At 41.4% G+C, this 23,697-nt stretch overlaps 2 protein-coding genes across 2 annotated transcripts in view; both read right to left on the bottom strand.

Annotated features, from left to right (window-relative positions):
* Positions 1-2,653: 2,653 nt before the first annotated feature.
* CFAP90 (cilia and flagella associated protein 90) lies at positions 2,654-10,444 on the bottom strand. Its single transcript, XM_009472091.2, has 3 exons — positions 10,244-10,444; positions 6,523-6,639; positions 2,654-2,868 (listed from the first exon to the last, which is right to left on the bottom strand). The coding sequence occupies exons 1-3, from the start codon at positions 10,442-10,444 to the stop codon at positions 2,689-2,691; spliced, it is 498 nt and encodes a 165-aa protein (XP_009470366.2). The 3' UTR covers positions 2,654-2,688.
* Positions 10,445-16,150: 5,706 nt separating this feature from the next.
* The window catches only part of ADCY2 (adenylate cyclase 2), a 228,809-nt gene continuing 221,262 nt past the window's right edge, over positions 16,151-23,697 (bottom strand). Inside the window, exons 23-25 of the mRNA XM_087760375.1 lie at positions 23,535-23,649; positions 19,531-19,655; positions 16,151-18,189 (exon numbers count right to left, since the gene is read on the bottom strand). Of these exons, the coding sequence (XP_087616501.1) occupies positions 18,037-18,189; positions 19,531-19,655; positions 23,535-23,649 (393 nt within the window). The 3' untranslated portion in view covers positions 16,151-18,036. The remainder of the gene's footprint in view (positions 18,190-19,530; positions 19,656-23,534; positions 23,650-23,697) is intronic.

Genomic DNA, 23,697 nt, shown 5'->3' with positions numbered 1-23,697 from the left:
TTCCTTCAGTTTACAGCCTGCCATTTGAGCCTACGCTGAAACTCATTACGCTCTGAAGCTCAGAACAACTGTGTCTTATGCATTCCTTTTTTATGTATGAGCATAAATTCTGACAGAAGGTTGGAACCGAAGACTGGAACCAGTAACCACTTCAGCCGGAACAAGTGTGCCCTAACTTGGGTCAACGTGTTGCTTTACAGATGGGGAAAATAACATAGCCCTTGTTCAGATCACGTAACATATTCTTGATGAACTGCCATGTAAAATACATTTTCAGGTTAGCTCGTGCATCCTGTCCTGTGTGGAATTATTTATGAGTAGCAAAGCAGAATTCCCAGCATCACCTGGTTTGATTTTAACTATTATGATTTGATACAAAAAAGGTGAAACTTTTACATCCTTGAAGTTCTATGTATTTCACCAGTAGATACAGAACATTGCCACTTTTTTCTTCCAAGGCTGCTGTTAATAATTTGTGAGTTGCGGGCGTCCGTCAATTGTCCCAACAGTCCCTGGGGATTTTTGGATGCAAAATCCAGATCCAAAATATGATTTACATTGTGTCATGCTGTGCATTCTGTTCATGTTAATTTGTTGCATGTATAAAGCTTTTACTCAGAGTATTATGTCAGCGCTGACAGGCGAGGGAGCACCAAGAGGTAATGAGATAGTTTCCAACAGTGTAACAGAAGATTGGTAACCTAACAGTTGTCATCCTAGCAAAAGAGAAATTGAAGAACGACTGAAATGTCTTTGCAGCCATTTATAGGGAACTTCTCCCTAATACAGAAGAAATCGTCAGGGTATTCTTTTGAGACTAGCTGAGCACTGAAGGGAGAAATCAACTACGCAGAACTGAATGAGAAACAAGTAGTGGGAGGAACAACCTGTGAAAAGCCTTCAAAAGTGAGGAGGGATGAGAAGGGACTGAAAGAGAAGGGGGTGACACAAGCAAAGAAGTGAGAGAGGAACACTGATACTGGTGTCGATGTCTCATGCATTTCTCCATGGTGAAAGTGAGCTGGTGAAAGTGAGCTGGTGATGCTTATTTCTCACACAGGCCAGAAGGTGGTGGTGTTCTCAAACAGATTTGATTTCCCGTAGTTTTTCAAACACAGATGGTTTGTAAATATAGTAAGACTACTTAAAGGAAGTAATGTGTACTGACTGTCCCAAACTAAAAATAACCTGTCTAGAATATGGCCATATTCCATCTCATTCTTCACTGGTATACATTTGATACTGATTTTTGAAAAAGCACTCTGGTATTGTTAGAAAACATTTCCTTCTCACTTCGTTCTTACAGTGATTCCTTTCATTTAATGCTTCTGGATTTGTTTAACGAAGTATTTATTGTCGAAAAGGAATGTAGCGGTTACTGCCCTCTTGTCCCTAGCTCATTGAATACAGAGGAACTTGCAGGTCATGAGTAATGAAAATAATAAACAGCTCTCGGAATGGGCTGCTCTGTGTGCTCTGCTTCTCACATCATGCCAAACAAGTGCTATTGATTGCCTAATTTACTACTTATCCAGGCCCCAGATTAAGAAGTTCTTTGTTTTTATTAGTTTTTACTGGGAGACTCGCTGTGTTCACAAATGGTATAGGCTTCCTATGTGTAAGTACCTGACAGAACTCCAGCGTCAGTCAAAGCTGTGGACTTCCAGTCCTTGTTCAGGTATGATCAGTCCGGCTGTTGCTCCTTTCTGAACAATACTGCCTCGGCTTTAAACAACAGCAGGAGCAATGGCTCTTGAGAACCAAACTGATGCCTACCCTGCAGGAGATATTCCTTCTCCTTATAACTGTAGTACTGGATTCAGTGAGAATACAAGGCACTAAATGTTTAGGCAGGTTTACACATTTACTCTAAACATCCTTTTTAAATGACTATTGCTCAAATCCTTGTGTTTTTCCCATCCTTTCTACCAAACTATTTAGTGCTTGTTCTCCTAGTATTACTTTTTTTTTCTTTTTTTCAGCACTGGATACAGAACCAAAGATGCTTTTTCTTGTGACACTCTTGAACAGATCAATCCCTCGGACACCATTCGTATAGTGAAAGTCAGTGAAATGGATGTCTGAAATCAGCGAAGCCCAGATTTTGTCTATTTAAATGCTAAGTACTCAGAAGTTCCCTTTAACTTGACTTCCACTTGAAGTCTACTGAAACTGCTAAGCACTTCTCTAAGTCAGATCATTTCTTTACTTGTCCATTTATGGGCAAGCCCATCTATTTTGGAAAATCTGGGTTGAATCCCCGTTTGAGCTGTTGTGCAGATAAAATAACACCTAGCAATTTTGTAGCAACACTGTAAGGATTAAGAAGTCAGTGACCACTGAGGAGCAAGCTTGCTTGAATCTTAAGTCTGTGAATAGTTATCTAGCAGCACTGCCTAAAATAGCAGAGAGATCTGTTGACCCAACAGGTCCCATTTCCAGTCTTGCTACCTAAAATGTTCAGCTGTTGCTGATGCTCTTCTTCATGAGATTTTTACAAGACTGTAAGAAGACATGCATTTGAAGTAGCATGAAGAGAAGTACAGCTACTATTTCATCCTATTTTTAATCCAAATAATTCTCATTAACTAAAATGTAAAGGAAAAGGCAAAAGCATCATATTGCTTTTTGATGCGAGGTGGGGTTTTTTCCACATAAATGTTGCTGGTAATGACAGGTACAAGAGATTTAGCATGGATCCAGGCTTGGAGAAGGTTTTTCCAATAAGCAGGTGATGCCATTTTTCCTGTAGAATTCTGCCTGCACGTGATTAATCCTTGCATGATCTCTGATTGGCTGCTCTATGGGCTTATTTATGCGTCTCCCATACTCTGAAGATGACAAAACAGCAACAGGTCTTGCCATTTCCTGTGAAAATATAAAATAATTCTTATAAGAAAATCACAGTGCGAATACTTGGCAGTTATCTATTGCTAAATGTGCTGTGGCCAGGGGCAAAATAACAGACAGAACTGTACAGCATCTGCTATACAGATTTATATTTATTTAGCAGGGATCTGCACTTTTACTGTTCCATCCCTGACCTAGTTTTTTATGTATTTTAATAAACTATGAATGTATCACGAGAGGACAAGATGATAAGATATGGTACCATGAGTTACTGTGGACTGATAATTTTTTACACACTCACACACACACACACAGAGGTGATTACCATGTGATTACTGGCAAACTAAATGCTATGTTACTGGAAAGTGGCATGGATTTTATTGTAATTCTTATTTTTCTTGTGCACTGACTTGCACGATTCATCTGAAAAACAGGAGAGATTTAGTTTGTATCCCCTGTACAGGAACACCTGCCCTGCTTGCACAATTCAGTGAAAACACTGCATGAAAAAAATCAAAACCTAAAGAAAACCCCTGAGCAACCCCTAGTCCATGCAAGCTTCCTCTGAAGGACATAAAGCATATACTACTGTATTTTTGCACAATTAAAGGTTTTACTAAAAATGCTTGTAGCTGTAAGATTACAGAAATAACTGCTCTGCAACGATGGGAAGTGGACTTGGTGAAAAATAACCTGATCAAGAAAAGGTGATTTTAAGCTTGTTCTCAGTAAACTGCACTTTAAGTGACTGTGCAATCACTATCTGCAATCTGCAGTTCCCTCCTGTGCTACAGCAATGGGGAGCTCTGGAGTCAGAAGGGAAAGACAGGATTTGTTTTACTTTCCCTAGCCGAAGGTATCAGGCTGCTTCTATGTTTGCGCACTGATTAACACAGTAAGCCTTCGTTCCCAATGTGTTTACCTAGTCTTACGATAGAAATAATATCTATAAGGAGAATCAAAATGCAGACACCACACCACAGTTCAGGTGCAAACAAATGACTTCTTTGCTACAACAGACACAAGCCTGAGTCATATCAGCACTTATGATAGAACCCGTGAAGCACATGAGCCCCTGCATTTCCTGCGAGGATGCAGGTGGGAGCACAGATCCGAGGGGTCTCATAGCAGAGCAGTCAGATGTGAGACATTTCCAGACTTCTGGGCAAAAGTAGACTTGAGATTCTTGGGAAGATGTTGCAAACCCTTTTTTCAGAAAAAAAATACAAAACAGAAAAGCCCACTCCAAAACAACCTTTCATCCCCCAACTCTCCCCCTGCCCTTCCTGCCTACCTTGCTCCACCCCATTAAAAGCTACTCAGTACACTAACTTAGAACCCCACCAGAACAAAAATCAAGTTATGAAGAGTGGCAGGCAAAAAACAAGACCAATTCCTCCCCACCCCCAGTTCTGGATAGATGTTGAAAAAGGAGAAATGACAGAATCTTTGTACCATCACAAAAGACTTTGCTAGCGATACAGAGTTTACAGTGCTCATGATGGGCAGCAGTATGTAATTCTGATAGCTTGTGTTCCCTTTAAGTAAATAAGATCCAGTTTTCAGCATCCTCGGTAGCACAGTGCTGACTGTGCACAGTGGCATTTCATCTTTGCGGGTTCGGCATTCAGCAGATTTCAGATTTTCCAACAGTTGGCTGGGAAGCATCCCGCTACACACCTTCGCAGCGTGTAATTCTAGCACTGTTAACGCTTGAAATCAGCAATGGCAGCCTTGTGCAAACGCTCTGCTGCAGTCACTGTGCTACGTGTAGCTAAACCGAGTATCTGTGACTGTACTGTTGGATTCCCTGGGTGCACCCAGGCTCTCTGCAGGAGATGAAGGGCTCACTTGCAGCGGTTTGGTTTTTTCCACTTCAAGGAAAGGAGTGTACAGTGGTGGGATTCAGCCTGTCTGCTTTCAGTGTTGTACTACAAAGATGTCAATTGTGGCCTTTTTATTTATCATGTTTTATAACATAGTTATTGTTATATAAAGTCTGTGAGGGCCACTGAGGTAATTAAAGAGCAGGAGTTGAGTATGTGACCTGTACTCAGTTATGGGTAAGTCCAGTGTTGAGTGTCATCACGTGCAGAAGGATCACGTTGTAACATTTGACAGATGTGGGTTTGATGTGTCTCCATGCTAATTAAAGGGCTGGATTAAGGGACACCTGTTCAGGCAGAGTCCCTTGCGTGCACTGCCCAGCAGAGCTGGTACGAATTCTCACCCATACGCAGTTGCTTTAGGAAGCAAACTGGTAGGGAAGTGAGTTTTGCTGAGACCTCAGTAAGAAACCTTAACTCTGCATTGATAAACTGTTTCTACACAAATTTCCCAGCTGGAGGTTGGGCTTGGCATTGAACGAGGGGGGTTGGCTTTGTTTTGTTTAAATAAAAAGGCTCATTTTTAATTGGAGTAGTCATTTATGTGGCTTTTGGCCTCATGCAGATTTGCAGCTGAGTTCCAAGGCGTGAGCAAGGTGATAGTAATGAGCACTCCTTGGATTCCTTTGGGAGCACTGAATCCTCCATGCACTGTCTGATAGCATTGAAGGACATTATGGCTATGCACCGAAACGTCTGGCATATATGGCTGCTAGTGAGAGGAATCACAAGCAGTGGCCTCTGTCCCAAAGTCTCAACAGTTTTATTACACAGCAATTACAGTAATTTTAACTTTTGTCTCTCTCTTCCTTCTTCCATCTCTATCATATATAATCACCAATACGGGCAGCCATTCTTAGCCTACCCACCTCTTTACATCCCATGAACCCATCAGGATTTTGAGGCCATTAATACACAGAGGTTGCACTTCATTTGGTTTTTGACAGCCTCTGCCTCTGTGTGTGTATGTGTATATAAAAACAAATACATATACACACACTTGTGTATATATGTGCATTATTCAGAGGCTGCATGGAAAAATACATATTTTTATATATATATGTATATATATTCTAGTATTTCTGTTTTCAAGGCAGCTGTTTAGAAACATGGCTGCATACTTCCTTAGCTATCAGGCTGCCAGATTCTGCTGGCCTCGAATGCTTTGTGCAGCCTTTTCCAGGCATGTCCGTGGTCTTCTGATTGACCCCTCCTTTATACTAGCTCGCTACGAATTTCCTTCCTGCAGGGCAATCTGGTCTAAGTTTGTGTAACAACCTCACCAGCTTCAGAGACTTGGGCTCTCTCAGCAAATGCTGGCGTAGGGAGGGTGGATGTCAAAGGGCACTGGTTGAGTAGGGACTCCCGAGTCCAGTCTTCTCAGGGAGAAGAGTTTCCAAGCATCACAGAAATAGCTGCAGGACCACCTGAACTGCAACTCTTGAGGGGCACAGATGGTTCAGAAGTCACTCTCAGTGACCCTGAAGCTCTGTAACAGAGGGTTTGCCTTGCGGTGGGTACCTCTTTCCCCATGCTTTAACTTGCATGTGGCTTGTCACCTGGAAATCTACAGGATGTTGAAGAGCAGGAGCTATCTCAGGTGTCTTCACTGGCTAATGCTTTTTCCTAAACCTCCAGACTGAGGACAACAATGTCTTCCTTCCAATTCCTTTGATACCACATAGGCTGCATTATAAAGAGTAAAACAATGGCTATAGTCTCCAGCCATGTCCGAAAGTACAAAATACCTTTAACAAAGATAATTATGAAATTATCAAAGGGTTACCTCCTCATTAACGTTAAGACCACGACTCTTTGCGTGTTCTCTGTCACACCGGTGAAGATTTTTGTTGTAACCCTCTGTTCTTTTAAAAATGGAATCATAAGTGGAAACATCTCCTGTCTTGAGAAAAGGGGAAAAAAAGGCTAATTTGCAGTATTGCTTAACTTTACAGGTCACAGAATATATGTAGTCAAATCAATACTTAATAACTCAATACTTAATAACAGTGCACATATAGCATTAGATGATGGCAACTGAGCTATCATTAGCAAGTTTGGGTCACTTCTTCGGAATAGTCTGCAATAAAACCACCTAATGACACCACATAATGACATCTTTTTAAAGTCTGTTCAGCTCTGAAATTTCCCTTGTGGCAAATTACCTCAATTTTTTCCTGTAATCTGTTGTAACCTTTAGAAATTTAACTGCTTTATTTGTTTGCTTGTTTTACTTTTCTGAACTTTATATTCCCCTTCTTAAGTTCATAAATTTGTCAAATCATCTGGCACTGTAATGTAAAAGGAAAACAGGCAGTTTCAGAATTCATCTGGAATGAAAAAGACAAAGGCATCCTGCAGTGGAATCACCATTTAATTTCTGACTAAAGCAGAGCAGAGAAGAGTTCAGAAACATGCCACAGTGGTAATCCTGTGATCCAGTAGTATGCATGTATCTGTCATGTATGAAAATACAGCACACCCCAGGCCAGAATATTATTGTATTTATGATACCTGTTGACAATGTTGCATCCAAATAAGCAACATTAAAGATCTGATCTGCTAACAAATGCATTTGTGAAATACAGTCAAGAAGTTCTCGGCAATGGAATCAAAGGAATTTCAAAACCAAAGAAGTTTTCAAGGAAAGAAAAGCAACATTCTCTGTTGAAATATGCTGTCAGTGAACTTCATTAAGAGGTCCATATTCTGGTAAACATGTCAATCCATCACTGGTTTTGTGCACGGTTGACTACAAATTTCAAAAATTGTGCATTTTGTTGGGCTTTGTGCCCAATTTAGCCTTTCGAAAAACTCTTGTATTTTGAGTATTACAATTTATAATGCTATCCTCCAAAAACAGTCAAGTCAGGGCAGGTCAAGAAGGCTATGATCGTTCCATTAGAAGGAAAGCATTGGTAAGAGCGCTAGTGAGGTACTGCTGTAATCACAGGCTTCTTTTGGAAGGGTATCTTCATTACTTGGTTCTGCCAAGAGGAGAGGTGGTTTAATATTTAACCTATCCATCCCTTCATTTCTCAGAAATCATCAAGCCTCTCAGAATTTCAGGCATATTCAAGAGCATCCTGCATCTGATTTGTCACCTCCATTATTATTACTATTTCTGTGTTTCCTTGCTTCTCCTTTCCTCCGCATGTTACCAGTTTCATTTAGAATTTTAGTGGGCATCTAATTTGTGCTCATCACTGGGACTGCGTTTTGCTCCTTTGTTTTTATTTACGTGGCATTATTTGTCCATTATTTGTTACCTGGGTCAGAGCAGATAATTCATTCTTTCTGGAACTTGCAGATAGGTAGCCAGCCTGCTATGTTAAAAAGTAGCCCTGCCCCAGATAATCTGTTTAAGATTTTCTGCCAGATGTGTAGAGGCAACACTTCTGTGCTCAATATACTGATAAATTTTTGCTGTTGTTTCCCTTTGTTGTTAAATTCTGACTTAGTTGGCCTAGGTGGTGGTGGTGGTAATCTGTTTCTTAAACCCATCAGAGCAAGTGAATCACGCAGAGCAGACAATAAATTTGCACTCAGGGTGGGCATCCTCTGTGTACTGCTACTAAAGCTAAGCACTTTGCAAACACTCATTAACATTCCAGACACACATAAAATAGGTAATAGCTTTCTCCATGTCACAGAAGAGGAAACACCACGCAAACTGGGTACAGTAACTGATGTAAAGCAATCAAGGGAGCAACTGTCAGCCAAGGGATTAAAAGGCAGGGATTTCTGGCTTCTGGCCATGTGCTGAGCACATCTTCCTCTATTTGTCTCTGCTTCAGTCTCTGACACACAGTTGTTTTTTAGGTATTTAAGCCGCAAAAAGTTCTTTTTCCTGTATAAATAAAAAAAAATAAAATTATCTAATTCCTTAGTTGTGCAGAAGAATGGGTTGAATCTGCTTCTTCCCCTGTGGTCAAGGCCTGTGCTGTGAAGAAACCTATTCAACAGCTGTTATCACTTTTTGTTTCCATGCCACTAGAGCAGCATTTTCCACAAACCAGGTCATCGGGAGTGTGAAAGCAGACTTTATATTGCAAAGAAAAGCTCTACCATATGGTTGCTAATTTCGTGCAGACTGGAGAGACTGCAAGCTCCACCAGCCCCAAGTGCACCACGCCAGCCCTCTGACCTGCCCTAGCCTTACACTTGTTGTGCTTTCCCTACCGTGTTTTGTTAAGCATGGCACTAACTGTGCCTGCTCACCTTTGGCTCAGAGCACCTTCCCAAGGCAACACTGAAATCAACACGAAAGAGCCTGAAATTACAAATCTACCTGTCTTTTAGCAGGACCATCCAGTCAATGCTGAAAATTGCTTTTACTGTTCCTTTGATGCCCAGCGCTGTGCTGTGGTCTGCACCCTGCCCGCATCTCAGGGCCACGGGACCTGCAGGCTCTCACAGGTCGCCCATTGTCGCTGCCCAGTGCTCTGCACGTTCAGCAGCATGTCACTTGGGTGGGGAGGGGATTCGTGGCATGTATTTATTGTTATAAATACATATATGTGGCCATAATATTGCTATATTATATTGATATAATAGACATTTCAGAACTTTGTAATGTTTTGGGTTTTTTTTTTTTTTGGGGGGGGGGGAAGGAAGCCATTAAGTTCAATGTTTCCTATGACTCTTCAGAGAGAGAAAGATTTGCTACCCAGCAAGTATAGCCCAGCTGAGGCTGAAGGTTTAAGATTGTTTTCATTTCTGATTTTAAATATGAGGACAGAGAGAATGAGGGAAAAGGGTGATATAATGCAACGGAGAGTGACGGGTGAGGCTCTCTGCTTGTCTACTTGAGTTTCGACATGTTAAGTGTCAGTGTAACACCTTCAGAAGCATTCAGTTACCAAGGCATATATTGATGTTATCATTTTGAGCAGCTCTCTTGATTTTCTTTATTAAAGCTGAGCATATGGAAAATTCATGTGATGCATATTGAAAACCCTTTCCCTCCACTGAAAATTGGAGCAGTTTCTTACTAAAGGGTCCCTGAGAGTGTGCGTTACCAGAAAAAACACAGGTGCTGCATCCAACCCTAGTGACAGATGATGCCTTTCCCAGTGTTCCCCCTAAAGATGCCTGGCATTTCGGTGATACCATGTGGCCTGTTGGTCCTTAATCCTTGGCAAACCACGTCTCTGCCTTCTCTTGCCGTCCAGCGAAAGGCATTACCCTCATTTTCCATCCACAAGTAGCAAACACCCATTACACCGCGCAAAGGCCTCTGAAGACAAAACCTGCTCTTCAGGCATTAGATAGCCTAGCTGGCGACTAACGCGCAGCGTTTCCGTTGGCCTTTGAAATATTAACGGGATTTTTTCAGACACGCGCCGGACCAGGTCCCTCACGACGAGGGCCGAGGCCTCGCACGGGGCCCGCGGGCAATGTCTTTAGGCTGCGCAGAAACCCGCGGGGAAGGCTTTCCCCTCCAGAGCTGCCGGGCCCTGCGAGGCTCCCCGGCTCTCCCTCGCTCGATCCCTTCCCTCCCTCACCTTGGCCTCCCGGTGGAAATAGCTGAGCTCCGGAGGCCCTTCCCGTCTGGCCGGGATGCGGCTGAAGGCTGAGAGGGCGGAAAGGGGAGGCTGCCGCCTTCTTTCCGCCGCGCTACCGAGTGCCTCCTCTGCCCTTTCCGACCCTCCTGCGCCTGGGGCCCCCGGGGCAACCGGAGGCGCCGGCGGGGCAGGGGAGGCCATGCTGCCAGGCAGCCGCCGTTACCCGGCAACGCTCCGCTGCCGCCCGCAGGTCGCCTGGCGGCCCGCGGCGAAGGGAGGGCCCGGGCGGCGGCGGGGCCGAGGCGGGCGGGGAGTCCCACAGCGCCGCGAAACGGGCCGCCGACACGGGAGCACCGGGCCAAGCCCCCCCCGGGCGCGAGCCGGGGTCTGAGGCAGCCTGACAGGAACCGGCCCCCCGGGCGCGGCCGGGCCCTAGCGGTGGCGGCCCCGGGCGGCCCGGGGGAGCTCTGGGCGTTTCCACAGAGCGGCGTTAAACCTGGAGGTGCGGATGTGCGGACTCCCAGACGTGGGGTTTTGGGCCCAGTTTTGAGCAGCGGCGTCAGGGCCATCTCGGCGGGCAGCCTGACCTGCGGTCTGGCCCGGGGCTCCGGCGCCCTGCTGCCACACGGCCGGCTCCCTCATCCCTTACTGTCCTTGGAAGCTGGGGCAGAAGGTTAGAGCAAAGCCTGGCCGAAAGGGAGCGGCTTTTTCCTGTGACTGCTTGCACTAATCCAGAAATCCCTTTTTAAGTGGAGAGGTTGACTAAAACCACACCAAAGCATGGAGTTTCCACGAGAATGAGGATCCGGCGTCTCAGGGAACTTGGGCTCTCTGCGGCCCACGCCTCCTCGCCCCTCGGGCGCTGGTTTTAACAGAATGTTCACCCATTTCAGTCAATGCGGTTGGAAATCTCTCGCACGCAAACACTCCTGTTGGGGGCACTGGAAGTAAGCATTGCCCAGGTGCAAATCTGTAACAACAGATTGACTCTAAAACTGCTCTACCCTGGTAGCACCTGGCTCCTAGTTTTGATGTTCACTTCACGGTTATCCTGCTTTAACACATACACATAACTACGCTTACTGCGCCGCCTGGGGATCTGTGACTGGCTTGGTTTGTTTTACCTTTCTTTTCTGCAACCACAGTTGCAGAACTAATGTGCCGTAGGTACAGCATTACTATTATTATTGCTACTAGTATTTTTGGCAAGCCCTTTCACAACAGCACTCTTCCAGGCATCTTATTTTTACTGAACATCCAAGATTTATCTAAAAAAAAAAACCCCGAAACAACAAAACAGCATCCAGGGTACCAGAGATCTTCGCAACCAATTCTTTTGGGCATCACGGACCCATGCAATAATTCAGGTCTACTGATGTAAAAGCCCCATTCCTACTATATTGCTGCTGCTGCTCTCCCATCACTAACACACTGCATAATGTAGCCTCTTGCTTCTTTTCAAGTGCAATGTGGAGGTGTTTATATTCTACAGTCTTGGGTGGGTGTTTTTTTTAATCATTCGTGACAATTCCCATCTGCTTATCTACTAACTTCCCTCTACCAATTAGGGTCCTCTTCTTTCTGCAGCTTGGGCCAATTAGCACAGAGTAAGCGAACAGTGGAATTGAAAATCCAACAGCTGCCTTACATCAGCTTCCTACGCAGAGACACGTTTGCCACTGTGCAAGTGCTTTTTTGTAGTTTAGTCCGAGCACCAAGAGACAGCAAGCCCATTTATAAAAAGCAGCTCAGCTGAAGCTGCATCTATAAATAGAGCTGCAAGAAACCGTTAGCCAGAAATCTCAACTAAGCTAGGCAAGAGCTCTGAAGTCAGATCTGAAATGTTTCTCTCCAGTTTTCCGTCTACTGTTCACATGTAGCTCATTTTGATGAACATTTAAGATGGCATTAATTGAATTGCACTATCTGGATGCAATTCAGATTGTCAAAAATACTGCTGGATGCTTGTTACAGATTTGTCCTAAACCACTCATTTGAAATAAATTAAAATGATGATTTTCAGTTCGTTTTTCCTTCCCAATGAAGGTGTAAATCCCTTCAGAATTATTTGAATCTTACAAAGGCTTTTTCTTCCTGGTCACCTTTTGCAGACTCCCCAGAAGCAGCATATGAATGCCCAAGGGGTTTTGTTCCAGTTGCAACCAGACTTAGATCATACTGTTACGTGTATGTTCCTGTTATAGAGTAGCACTGGAGGTCAGTCTGTTTCCTTAGTAATTTAAATATGAACATGTAAACAATTGTGAGAAGGCGATGGAGCCATTTTAATCTATATGGTCAAAAGTAAGCATTCAAATACAGCTGAGCTCAGAGATCAAAGTATTAAAAGTTGCTTTGAATTCAGTGTCTTAGGGAGTAGAAGTTCAATTGCCTGCCTTCTTAGGGATTAGCAATATCCCCCCTCAGGTTCCACTGCTAAGGTTCCTGAATTTGTTAATATGTACTTTTATAGTCATAAAGGTGTCTCAAAGGCAGGGTCACTGTTCTGAAATGTCAAACTGGCTTATGGAATAACTTTGCAAGAAAATTCCTAAAAGGAATTTGTGAAGCAAATGGTAATGAGAGCTGAAGGGGAATGGGATGGAGATGGCAACGACAGGGGGATGGAGACGGGACAGACACAAGAGAACAGATGACATGTAACTAACTGGACAGTTTGTTGATACACCATAAAACCACAGTAGCTGTTTTACTACAAGCTGACATACCTGTTTCAAACTCGTGTCACTTAGAGCTAAGATGGCTAGCTTCAAATTAAGACTTAGCAATTTATCTCCTGTCCTTGCTGTTTGACCTCAACATGTATCAGATTGCTGTATGTTCCTGACCCTCAGCTAATCCACAAAGGAGAGACTTTGCCAACAAATGCTGCATCCGATGGCCCTTGAAAAAGAGGCTGAAACAAAAATGGCTCAAAAACTCGGTCCCCTTTCCACTACCACAGCTTTGGTCCAAGCCAGTAGTTTCACACAAGTGCTTGTTTCTTCCAGGCCCTGAATTAGTGACAGACTGCCCGTCTCAAACAGGAAGGCTGTTCAGGGGTTTTCTGAAGGAGATGGAGACAACTGTACATCATCTGCAGAAGGCAGCACACCTTTTTCAATCTTGTGGTTTTTTTTTTTTGTTCATGAGCTAGTCAGGAAATTTTTAAATTTTCCCTGAAGATATCTGTTGTTTCAAGTAATTCTCTACACAGTTGCTATGACTGAGCCTTGGTCTGCAGATTGCAAATATTTCCTGGTTGGCCTGTGACTACAATTTCAACTGCTTGACTGGAGAATTAGGCTTTTCAAATAATTATTTTTATTTTAATAATTTAAAAACAATTATAAAATGGTAACTGATTAACTGATATAATTTCAGTTATTATTTGTATGCTGACTGATATCTGCTGAATGGATATTCCAATTCAGTGAGTCAAATGAATATTCTGTTCAATAACCCTCTTGGTAAGTAGAGTAGTACACAAATTTATACATGAGGTGGACATTACTTTCGTAACAATTGTTATTTGTAACATTGTTTTGGAATGCAAACATGAAAATTTCTAGTCCAGGAATGTCAATCTTTCAAAATACTTCATGTGCATTTTTTCCTGTCAAAACTGAGATTTTCATGAAGAGCATCTCAATGGCTACAAATATATTTGAAAAATACTCTATCAAAAAATTTCAAACAATTCTTGGCAGAATCTTTGTTCTGAACAGTGGCATCCTACAACATAAAGGGGTTAATATCTTCATAATAATTGCAAATAGGATTAAAATATCCTTATCTTGCATTTTGACATATTAAAAATTAAACTGACCTGAATAATTCCTGCCCCTAAATTTGAAAATGTTTAAAATTAATATGTAGCAAACTTCAGGGTGAAACAGCTACAATTGATTTATACACCAGTTTCGACAAATCCACACAAATGTGAAGTACTTCAAGGAACAAAAATACTCTCTTAATTACATGTTTTATTTAAGGCACATATATCTGATTCTACATTTGTATCCTCCCCAGAGTCACTCCACTATTTTAGACAAGAAAGGAAAGAAAACTAGCAAGCCCTAGTCTTAAAATTGTTTGGAGTCCACTTATAAAAAGTGTTGAAGGGTCAGGTGAAGGAGAACCTGCTATCTGAAAATGAAAAATTGAAGTATCTTCATACAGAAGTATAACCAAAAGGAAAATGACATATCAAAGGAAAAGGTAATCATTGCTTTTAACAGTAAATCTGCTGCTATATAAAGCATCCTGATGACATAGCTAATTATTTGTCCTGATATGAAGTTCTGAAAACAAACCAGGACAGACTTTCAACAGCTCTACCTTCAGCTGTGCACAGCTGTCACTTTGGAAAGGAGCAGGCTGAACTCTTACCTGTGCCTCAGTGGAAAAAGGGAAGGCCTGTAGATATTTTACAAAATAGAGGAATCGCAAAGGAATATAAAGAGAATGAAAAATGCTTTTCACACAGCATAAATATGATGCTAATGTCTCTCTTTAGAAATAGCAGCTCAACAGCATTAATTTACAGGTAATCCCAACTACTTTTGTAGTTAACACAAATATCTGCACGTCTAATCTTTCTTCCTGTCCCTTGGTAGCCCTCCGTAAATTGCAGCCAAGCATTGATTTTGAAAAAGAAATCCAGCAGGCTCCCCAGGTGTTCCTGTTTGGATTTCATTTTCCCAGACCACAGTGAATCACTCTTACAGTGATCTTTTGGCTGCTGCCTCACGGTGTGAAACACATTTGCACTGTACTTTTGGAAGTCACGTTCTTTGTGGTTTGCTAGTGACCTATGAACTACGGCACCAACACAGAAGTTGTAGAACTTGAGCCTTACTGTGGTGTAGAATATATGACATCTCGAATACTGGTTTGTGTGGTTATCATAAAGCTTTTCAAGTCACACACTGATACATGAGCAGTGTTATTTATCCAGTTACTGAGGCAGATGAAATTGCTGCAGGAGAGGAAGAAAGAGGATACAAGAACTCTGGGTCAATCCAGACACAGGAAAAATAAAACAGTATAAATAGTAGATGTAAAACGCATTGGAAGACAAAAAGTATTTATTGGATACAAATAGCTTCTCAGCACTAGAAAGGTAATAATAATAGTCAGTAACTGAAGGCTGGAGAGAGGATGGTAGGCACCTTTCTTTGTCTGGGCATCATACTGCATGTATAATCATCTTTTGCCTGCTTTCTTGTTCTTTAGCAGAATTTGGCTGCAAGAATCTGAATGCAACTACAAAGTGAGAGAACACCAGTGAAACATGAGTGGTCTGAACAAGGGCATTTTCAACATGCTCTTGGAGGGTACATATATATCTTTCTTGGACCAGTCAGCTCACGGCCACTCAAATGTTTTAACGTTTCATGGCTTACAGTAATATAATATTGTTTAATTTTTATAAAAATCATAGAGACAAGGCTATTGAGTTAGGTACAAGGTTTGCTGCTGATGCCCAAAGTGTGCAAGAATACAAATGAAAAGCAAAATCCTGAATGTACAGGTTATACCTGAAAGCTGCACATAGATACAACAGTACAATATAATCAACTTGACATAAAGGGTTTTCATCCACAGTAAGAAATGATTGCTTTGACCTGTGATAATACCAGAATGATTTTAAGGGCCCAGAGTACATTCAAAGTCTAAGAGATTTTGCAATTTTTTTCAATTGTTGCTAGGACAAATTTATAGTAAGTGGAGAGGAGGGATTTAGGAGAAGTCTTAAGTGTAGCTAAGTCATAGCTTGTTTTAGGCAATGACTGGGACGTTGTTTCTGCTGCCATGTGAGCTATTTGGAAAGTCTTTCATTCCACTGGAAAATACTTATCTTAACTTATTAATTAAAAGGAAGAAATAATAAAGGGCACAAAACATTTTTAATGAGATTTTATTAGACTGACCACCTATCTTGAGAGTTACTGATCAAAAGTCTCCAGCTCGGGGTGAGACGTCAAGTGTGTCACGTTGGACATAACCAAAATAATTTGCATTTTGCTTTTAGACTAACTTAAAAGGATCAAAATTCAGATTGTCTGTTTTACTGCAAATGTAGGCATTTGAAATCTACGGCCATTCCAATTTGCTAGTGGGCAGATGGCTGCCGTGAGTAAACCATGCCACACTCAGTGAGACTGTGGCCTGATGCCATTTATTTGTGACCCACAATTTTGAGAACTCCTTCTGAAAGGACACCAGTGCAACACAAATGTAAATATATGTTTCATGAATGAGAAACCTGAATACTTTTTATATTTCAATAACATGCCAGAGCTAATAGTGCGTAAGTTGACTTCTATATTCATACGTAATCAGTCAGAAAAAAATCTTGTAATTATATACTATTTTTTAAATAGGAGGATTTTATTAATTTTGTCTTGTTAGGCTGTTATGACTAAAAGAATATGTTAATTTCAAGTATTGATAATAGCAAAAGCAAAAATTAATCTTTGCTATCTATGCTTCAAAGGAGCATAGATGGTACAATTACCTGCTTTTTCAGTCTTTCACGTGGCTTATCTATGAAACTCTACAAGTGTGATACTTTTTAGTTCGATGGGATTTACATTGATCTTGAATATCCACAAAATAGCATTTTTTGTATCTTCTGCTCATACCCATGTCCTGATAAATTTCATTATTTTAAATATCCCATGAAATCTGGCATTGTAAAGGTTAAGCGAAAGGCATGCAAGGGCAAAAGAAGTTGCCAAAGTGCAAAACAAACAAAACATTTCTTCTCTCGTACAGCTTCTCCTGGTTATTGTTTAAGCATTGCAGGCCAGTTGCAAAGTAGCAACACTGCTACTGTCTCCAGTATCCCCCACTTTGCTTGTGTTTATGGATTTGAGGTAAGTCGTCTTTATCACCTAAGGAGTAAATGACTGCAAAGTGCCTAGGATGTCACGCAAGACTGAAGACAATAGAGGTGGTTCAATTTCTGAAAGGCAATAGCAAGTCTAGCAGATATTAGTGACCGAGGCTATTGAGATAGCTGGCCATAGCCTGCCTCAACATCTAACTGCTCAATAAAAAGCAGCAGCGGCAGCAGCAGAGGACGCGCAGGTTTAGAGCGACAGAAGCCATGGAAGGAAGCAAAACTAAGAGACAGCAACAGTAAGACAAAGTACATATAAACTTTTAATGAATTAACCTTACAAAAGACAATAGCTTCAAAACATTTGACACGTTTGTACAAAACTATTCCAGCATTGTTAGCTCTTTCTTCAGAAAGAATGCCAGCAAGCCACCCAACGTGTCCCTGGCTATGAGATGCAACTGGTGATCACATCCAAATCATGTGTGGACAGAGTAAATTTATTTACAAATACTGTATACTTTAATACCAGATTAGTAGATGCTATTGGGGAGCGACTGTATTTTCCAGAAAACACCATGCATCAGAAAATAGTATGCACCCCTAGCTTTATTGCCTTTTTTCCCCACATTTGTCACTAACACCTCTTTGTAGTCCTTTCAGGATGAGTTACCTTCTTCTAATTTCTATTCCTTCTTTTCTTGTCTTTGAATAACAGTGCAAGTTGCAGTACAATCTTCCAGTCCTATAGCGTACATCGCAACTGTCCTTGAACATAGGAATATCAAGGTGCAAAATGATGGCTCATGGGACTATTCTGCAGCCATATTAAAATAAGTGCCACATACCAGAAAATAGCACGCATGTTAAGGGCCAAAATGTAGTTAAAAAGTGCGTGATACTTTCCTGAAAATATGGTACTGATGACACATACAAGCATTCTTCAAGATGCCACGTTCCCTTGTGAAAGGGATCTTGTCATTTCGGTATGTACAAAGTATGTCTTCAGTTCTCCTTTTCCTTTTACATTTATTATTCCTCTGCAAGTGCTCATGTACCCCAGTGTTTGCAGGACATTGTTCGTCTCCTCTGTAACCTGCAATACAGTAAGTAATACAATCAGCGCTGCTAACAGAGCAAAGCAGAATCTTCTTCCAGAGTGTGAAGAGAACATATGTTCTGAGCAATTATAAGGGTTTTGCTATAATGCTTAGAAGGCCTTTAAGGGTCTCAAGTGAGGTTTGAGCAACTGAGCTTTCAAATAGTCTGTTGCTTGATGCCCGTTCTAATCGCTTACATCAAGTATCAAACTGGGTATAACTATTTCCGCACCTAGGATTGCAAACAGAGGGCTCGCAGGTACACAAATGGCACTAGGGACAACACTCTTCCTCATATAGCATTTTTCTCAACTTCAGGAGCTGTTTTTCATTTCAGTAGACCCAAGCTTCCCCATCTTTTTGCAAATACTAAGGCTGTGTGAATGAAGTGATAGTAAGACATCAGCATCATCTGTCAGAGCTGCTGTTGCCAGTTTCTCACTTAAGTGGCAGTGAACCAAACTTTAGGCAGTTCTGCCATTTTAAGTGAAAGCTCGCTAGGGCAGAGGTTGTTCAACAGCATCAGTTGTCTCAGACCGTCTGTTTCTTTGTGAAGCAAGCAACTGTTTGTAGATGTCATTGCTTTGACATCCCTTCTGTTTTCAGTTTTGACCAACAGTTGGTAACTCTACTTTTCCATTATTTAGTTCTGAATAGTCTCAGTCACAGATTTGGAGTGCTCTCTCTCAATCACTTGCTGGGATCCCAAAGTGCTAGGCAGCATACTAGGCAGATACTTAAAATATGAACCCTGAATATGGCATCACTGGAAGTTAGTAAACTGAAGGTCTTTTCTATACAAGTCTATCTATAATCTATACAGATAATAATCTATAAAGATTATTAATCAGCATGGTTCATTAAAAGGGAAGTTTCATGATTGCTTTATGGATTTAGCTTGATGTACAGCAGTTATGGTCATTTCCTTTATTTAAAAATAATTAACATCAAGAATGCCCTTCAGAGATAAGGTAGCTAGTATTTTATGAGTTTAGAAATTCACAGAATAGAAATGCGATTTCCCTCAAATCCTCTCTTAATCTAGGGATGCAATTCCAGACAACCTATGACTTCCTCCACTGTATTTCTCTGTAAGGTCAAGACAAAGTTTTGATTCTCCTCCCATTTTCCCTGTAATTTTCTTTTAATTCTTTACTTTCCTGCCCAAGGTCTAATTCTTCTGAAATGTACGGATACAGCTGGTAGGTAATTTTTTTTCTGTAGGCATCCTTAGCTCCAAAACACAGACCTGTTTAGTGTACAAATATATGATGTTTTTTCAGTGCCAGACTTGAAGGATTAAGATAAATACTAGCACAAAACTAAGACTTACTTACCTGTATTTTATCTAAGACACCAGTGCTGTCCATCCTGCTGGCCACATTTACTGTATTGCCCCAGATATCATATTGTGGTTTTTGAGCTCCAATTACTCCAGCTATTACAGGTCCATGGTTGATACCTGGAAAACATCAGAACTTAACATTAAAAAAGAAGATCCACCAAACAAGAACACACAGTGCTTCTAACACATCAAGTCAATGAACATGGTATTTGGCCTGTGCTGAACAGTGAGTACAGCAACCAATGGCCTGTTCACAACCATTTACAGCAGGAGGATGTTAGTTATAAAGATGCCAAAAGTTAGTTAATCTAATTTTAGTTTTACAGCTCCCTCCCATCCTGAGTAAATTTGATATTTTCAACCGTTAGTATCCGAGTAAGCTGTTACTGCCTTTATTAGATAGCATGAGGAACACACTGTGGGAGAGCAGCAGCTTCTGGGAAAACAGATATACAGGAATTTATTTTCATTTCTACTAGTAGTGAAAAGGACTTCTCCTCTGCAATAGTTGATGGCCGAATCAAACGACTTTTACAGTATATTCTTTGCTGCTTCAATGTCGAATAAACTAATGTGAATGAGCTGGAAGGATTTGAAGCCTTGTTCTGAAGACTGGACTGCCCATAGGATGCTCCTAAATAACTGCAATATAAGTATATGTATTCAGATAATTTGATTAAGCATGGAGTAAGAGTAACAAATTGGTAGCTCTGAAATGCATGCTGTAAGAGTGAAGAACAACACAGTATAGTCCCTCATTAGACTCTGGACATTTTTTATCTTGCAGTCAGTTTGTATCCTATGTTACGTTCGTAAAGGGAATGAGTTGTACTCTGCTAGTAGGGAAGGAAACCAGGAAGCAAAATCAAAAGCACTATCGTTAACCACCATCAAATATACTATAATTGTAACTATACATACCAATGAGCAGGAAAGCCAAGTTAGACCTAGTGAGAAATAAACCCTGGACAAGTGAGTAGTTTGGATTTCTAAAATTATCTCCATATCAGTGGATCATAACTGACTTCTATTAATTCCTTGACAGAAACCATCACGAGGGATATATCTATGCAGCAAAATGAAAGTGTGATTGTAGCACGGGGCGGTATCTCAGAGCTGGCTCATCTAGTATGGATGATATGTAACATGGCAGCATGGGCTAGCAACCACACTATGAGCCCACTTGGAAACCCTGGAAAAAGTGACTGTAGCACTTAAATTTAGAATATTGAGGAAATATGCAAACCCTAAAGGATACCAGATAGAACCTGATAAATATTTGTCGAAGCACTCGGAATTAAATGCACAAAGGGACTTAGGCCTTGCAACACTCTGCATTAACACCCCAGTCATGGGTGTGTCTTTCTGCTTCATGACATCCAATGTGTAGAAAGCACTAGGGACCCAAGAGTGGAATTCACAACAGCCATCTGCTGAGTAGCCCAAGCTGGCTAGTAGGGAATACTGAAGAGAGGTGTGTGGCATACGCTCTGCCATGGTTCAGAAATTAGGGCAGTGCGGTGGGACTTTCCTACAAAATATAAAGGGCAGGAGGTGTGTTGGTTTTTTTTACCTCCTTCCCGAACCACCACTGCTGATGGTTTGAGTAATACCTCAGGGGCTGGAGAGCCAGCTTCAGATCCCTCCTCCTTTGAGGAGACTTCTACCCATAACCCTTAGGAATGTGTTTTGGCCAGCCAGGCATTCTGGGATGTGCTGCTCTGTGTCATTCCTGCTAGCGTGGGTCTCCATCGCATGACACACGTGAATGTTTGTTGGGGCAAGGCAGGAAGAGTAGTACTCTCGGTCCAGGTGAATGCTCTAACAGAGGGTGATACCATCTGTCTCTTTCTCTCGTATCCAAAATGACATTTAATTATTCCATGAAAAGGCAAATACTGTTCAGCAGGACAGACAGAATATCTCATTCCAAAGTGTCCTACAGCCTGGGCTCATAGCATTCTCCAGGGAACAGGGATCCCCAAGCTTGAGCAGTCTCAGCCAAAAGCAGGAACCAAATGAAGTTCACCTACAACACAGACAAATGTTCTAACCATGAAGCTATATGGAAAACAACATATCAGCCTCTATTCTGTTCTGAAAAACAACCCCAGTACCTGTGCAAAACTTGCTGCAAAAGCTTATCTGAGCTTCTCTAATAAATTAAGCACCTTAGCTAACAGAAGGGGAGGAATGCCTGAAATATAATCTAGGTGCTCCCCTCCCTTGCCTGACAACGTCAGGGTAGGCTGTGTACCTCCTAAGGCACAACTACCATTTCAGGCACTCACAGAAAATGAAGGTTGAAAGCTGAGACCTCTAGTGAGTTGCAACAGTTCTGGGGTTAGATGCTGGCCAAGGAAGGCTTTTACAAATGGCAGTTTGGGTTTAAAGCAGGGATTATGTCAGAGGTAGATGCTCAAATGTTTCTGTGGCTCTGATTGCTGTGGATATCAGATACTTTCACAGTCAGGTAGTGGTGGGAAGTGGAGAAGAAGTGAAGTTAAGATGGGAAGTGAAGATCTCAGTGGTGCATATATTGGATTAAGGTGGCAAAATTGCCCGTTTAGGGCCTGTGTCCCTTTGTAGATTTAACCATGCCTTATTTCATGAAGCAAAGGACTCTGACTTCTCCAGAACCTATAGCAAACACTTTAAAAATCAGAAGTAGGTATCTTTTTTTCCCTTAGAAAGTTTGCTTCATGATCCCCACTTTAAAGGAGTCAGTATTGCTTTAATCAGTTTGCGTATTTAGCTCCGACACTCAGCAGCTCTTTATCTGTACTGACACTGCTGATTCAAATGTTTGCAAGTATGTGGCATGTGTCACCTATGGCAAGAAGAGAACTTTTATTCTGTACAGAAATATGGTATCTCTACACTTTTTTTTTTAAACCCATAAAGTTCTGTAACACTTTGAGAAGGAAGCATACTTCAGATTTGCTTTGTCATTTTTTAACTCTGACAAGGGATACAAAACATATTGGCAAAGGAGTGCTCTCAGGAGCACATGAATATTTCAAGTCAGAAGACAGCAAGTCTTGCCAGTGGGTGGCACTGTGAAACAAACGTGAGAGGAACAGCCGAAAGGAAAAGCAAGCAGCACAGCAAGAAAAAGACAAGACAGGAGAATAACTGTTGGAAATCAAATACTTCTGACATGTTTACAGGATTTATGGGTTTCCAATATTTATTTACTGCTTTCATTTCACACTTCCCAAGTTACACATTGCATTGTAAAACTGCTGTGTACTGCTATCAGGAAATAAACATTTTGGAACATATGGTTCTTGACCAGCTCTGAATTAATTTATTTCATCATGCTTTCCATGGCTTACTGCAGCTGCCTATTTCTTTTTTAAAATACCGTGATGCACAAGTAGAAGCTATTAGAAGCTGAAATATAAGGGATACCCCTTTGAAATATAAACAACTAGTCATCGTTGTTCTTATTTGTCATAACCACAGAATAATAAAGAAGAGAAATATCCTCCTTTGTCTAACACTGTGAAGGGTGCATTTTTGTATGCTTACTTGAGTTTAGGACATCTAAAATATTTCAGACTCCAGCCCTACTGGCCCCTTATAGCTCTTGTCCTTCAAAACCATTTATATGGTTTTGTAAAGCCTGTCTAGAGTCTTCTTGTGTGCTTTGGTATTGATAAGTTTAAAAAATGTACGTGGTTAACAACTTCTAGAATAATTATTATAGAGTTACCATAAAACAATTCAGAACCATGGGAATGCATTTTTCAGCCATTATTTACTTAGGGATACTGCCTTTTTCGAAGTCCTGCCTTGAAACACTCCTTGCCACAACAGCAGCTATGGTTAACAGGCAATACCACATAGGCTGCCTTTAAACAGGGTAAAGATGGTGCTGTTTACTTTCATGGCCCTTTTGGTCAGTTCTGCTAACACTTTAATCAGCTGGTACTTCACACCAAATTCTCCCCCTCCTCCATGATAGTCTCATAAAAATCCTGAGATACATACCTACTCGTAACTTGAAGTCATTGAATGAATGCTTGTTTATGACATCCAGTTTTGCCACCAAGGCAAATGCGAACTCCACCATGGTTCCTATGTGCATATACTGTCGTTCAGGTTCCTGAATTTAAACAGCCAAACAAACAGAGTAAAATCATTTTCCTTAGCC

The sequence above is a fragment of the Nipponia nippon genome, unplaced genomic scaffold, assembly GCF_047370975.1.
Source record: "Nipponia nippon isolate SJK-2023a ecotype South Korea unplaced genomic scaffold, ASM4737097v1 scaffold_1, whole genome shotgun sequence".
NCBI lineage: Eukaryota > Metazoa > Chordata > Aves > Pelecaniformes > Threskiornithidae > Nipponia > Nipponia nippon.
Note: the sequence above shows the minus strand (reverse complement) of the source record. Positions and strands in the feature narration are given on the sequence as shown.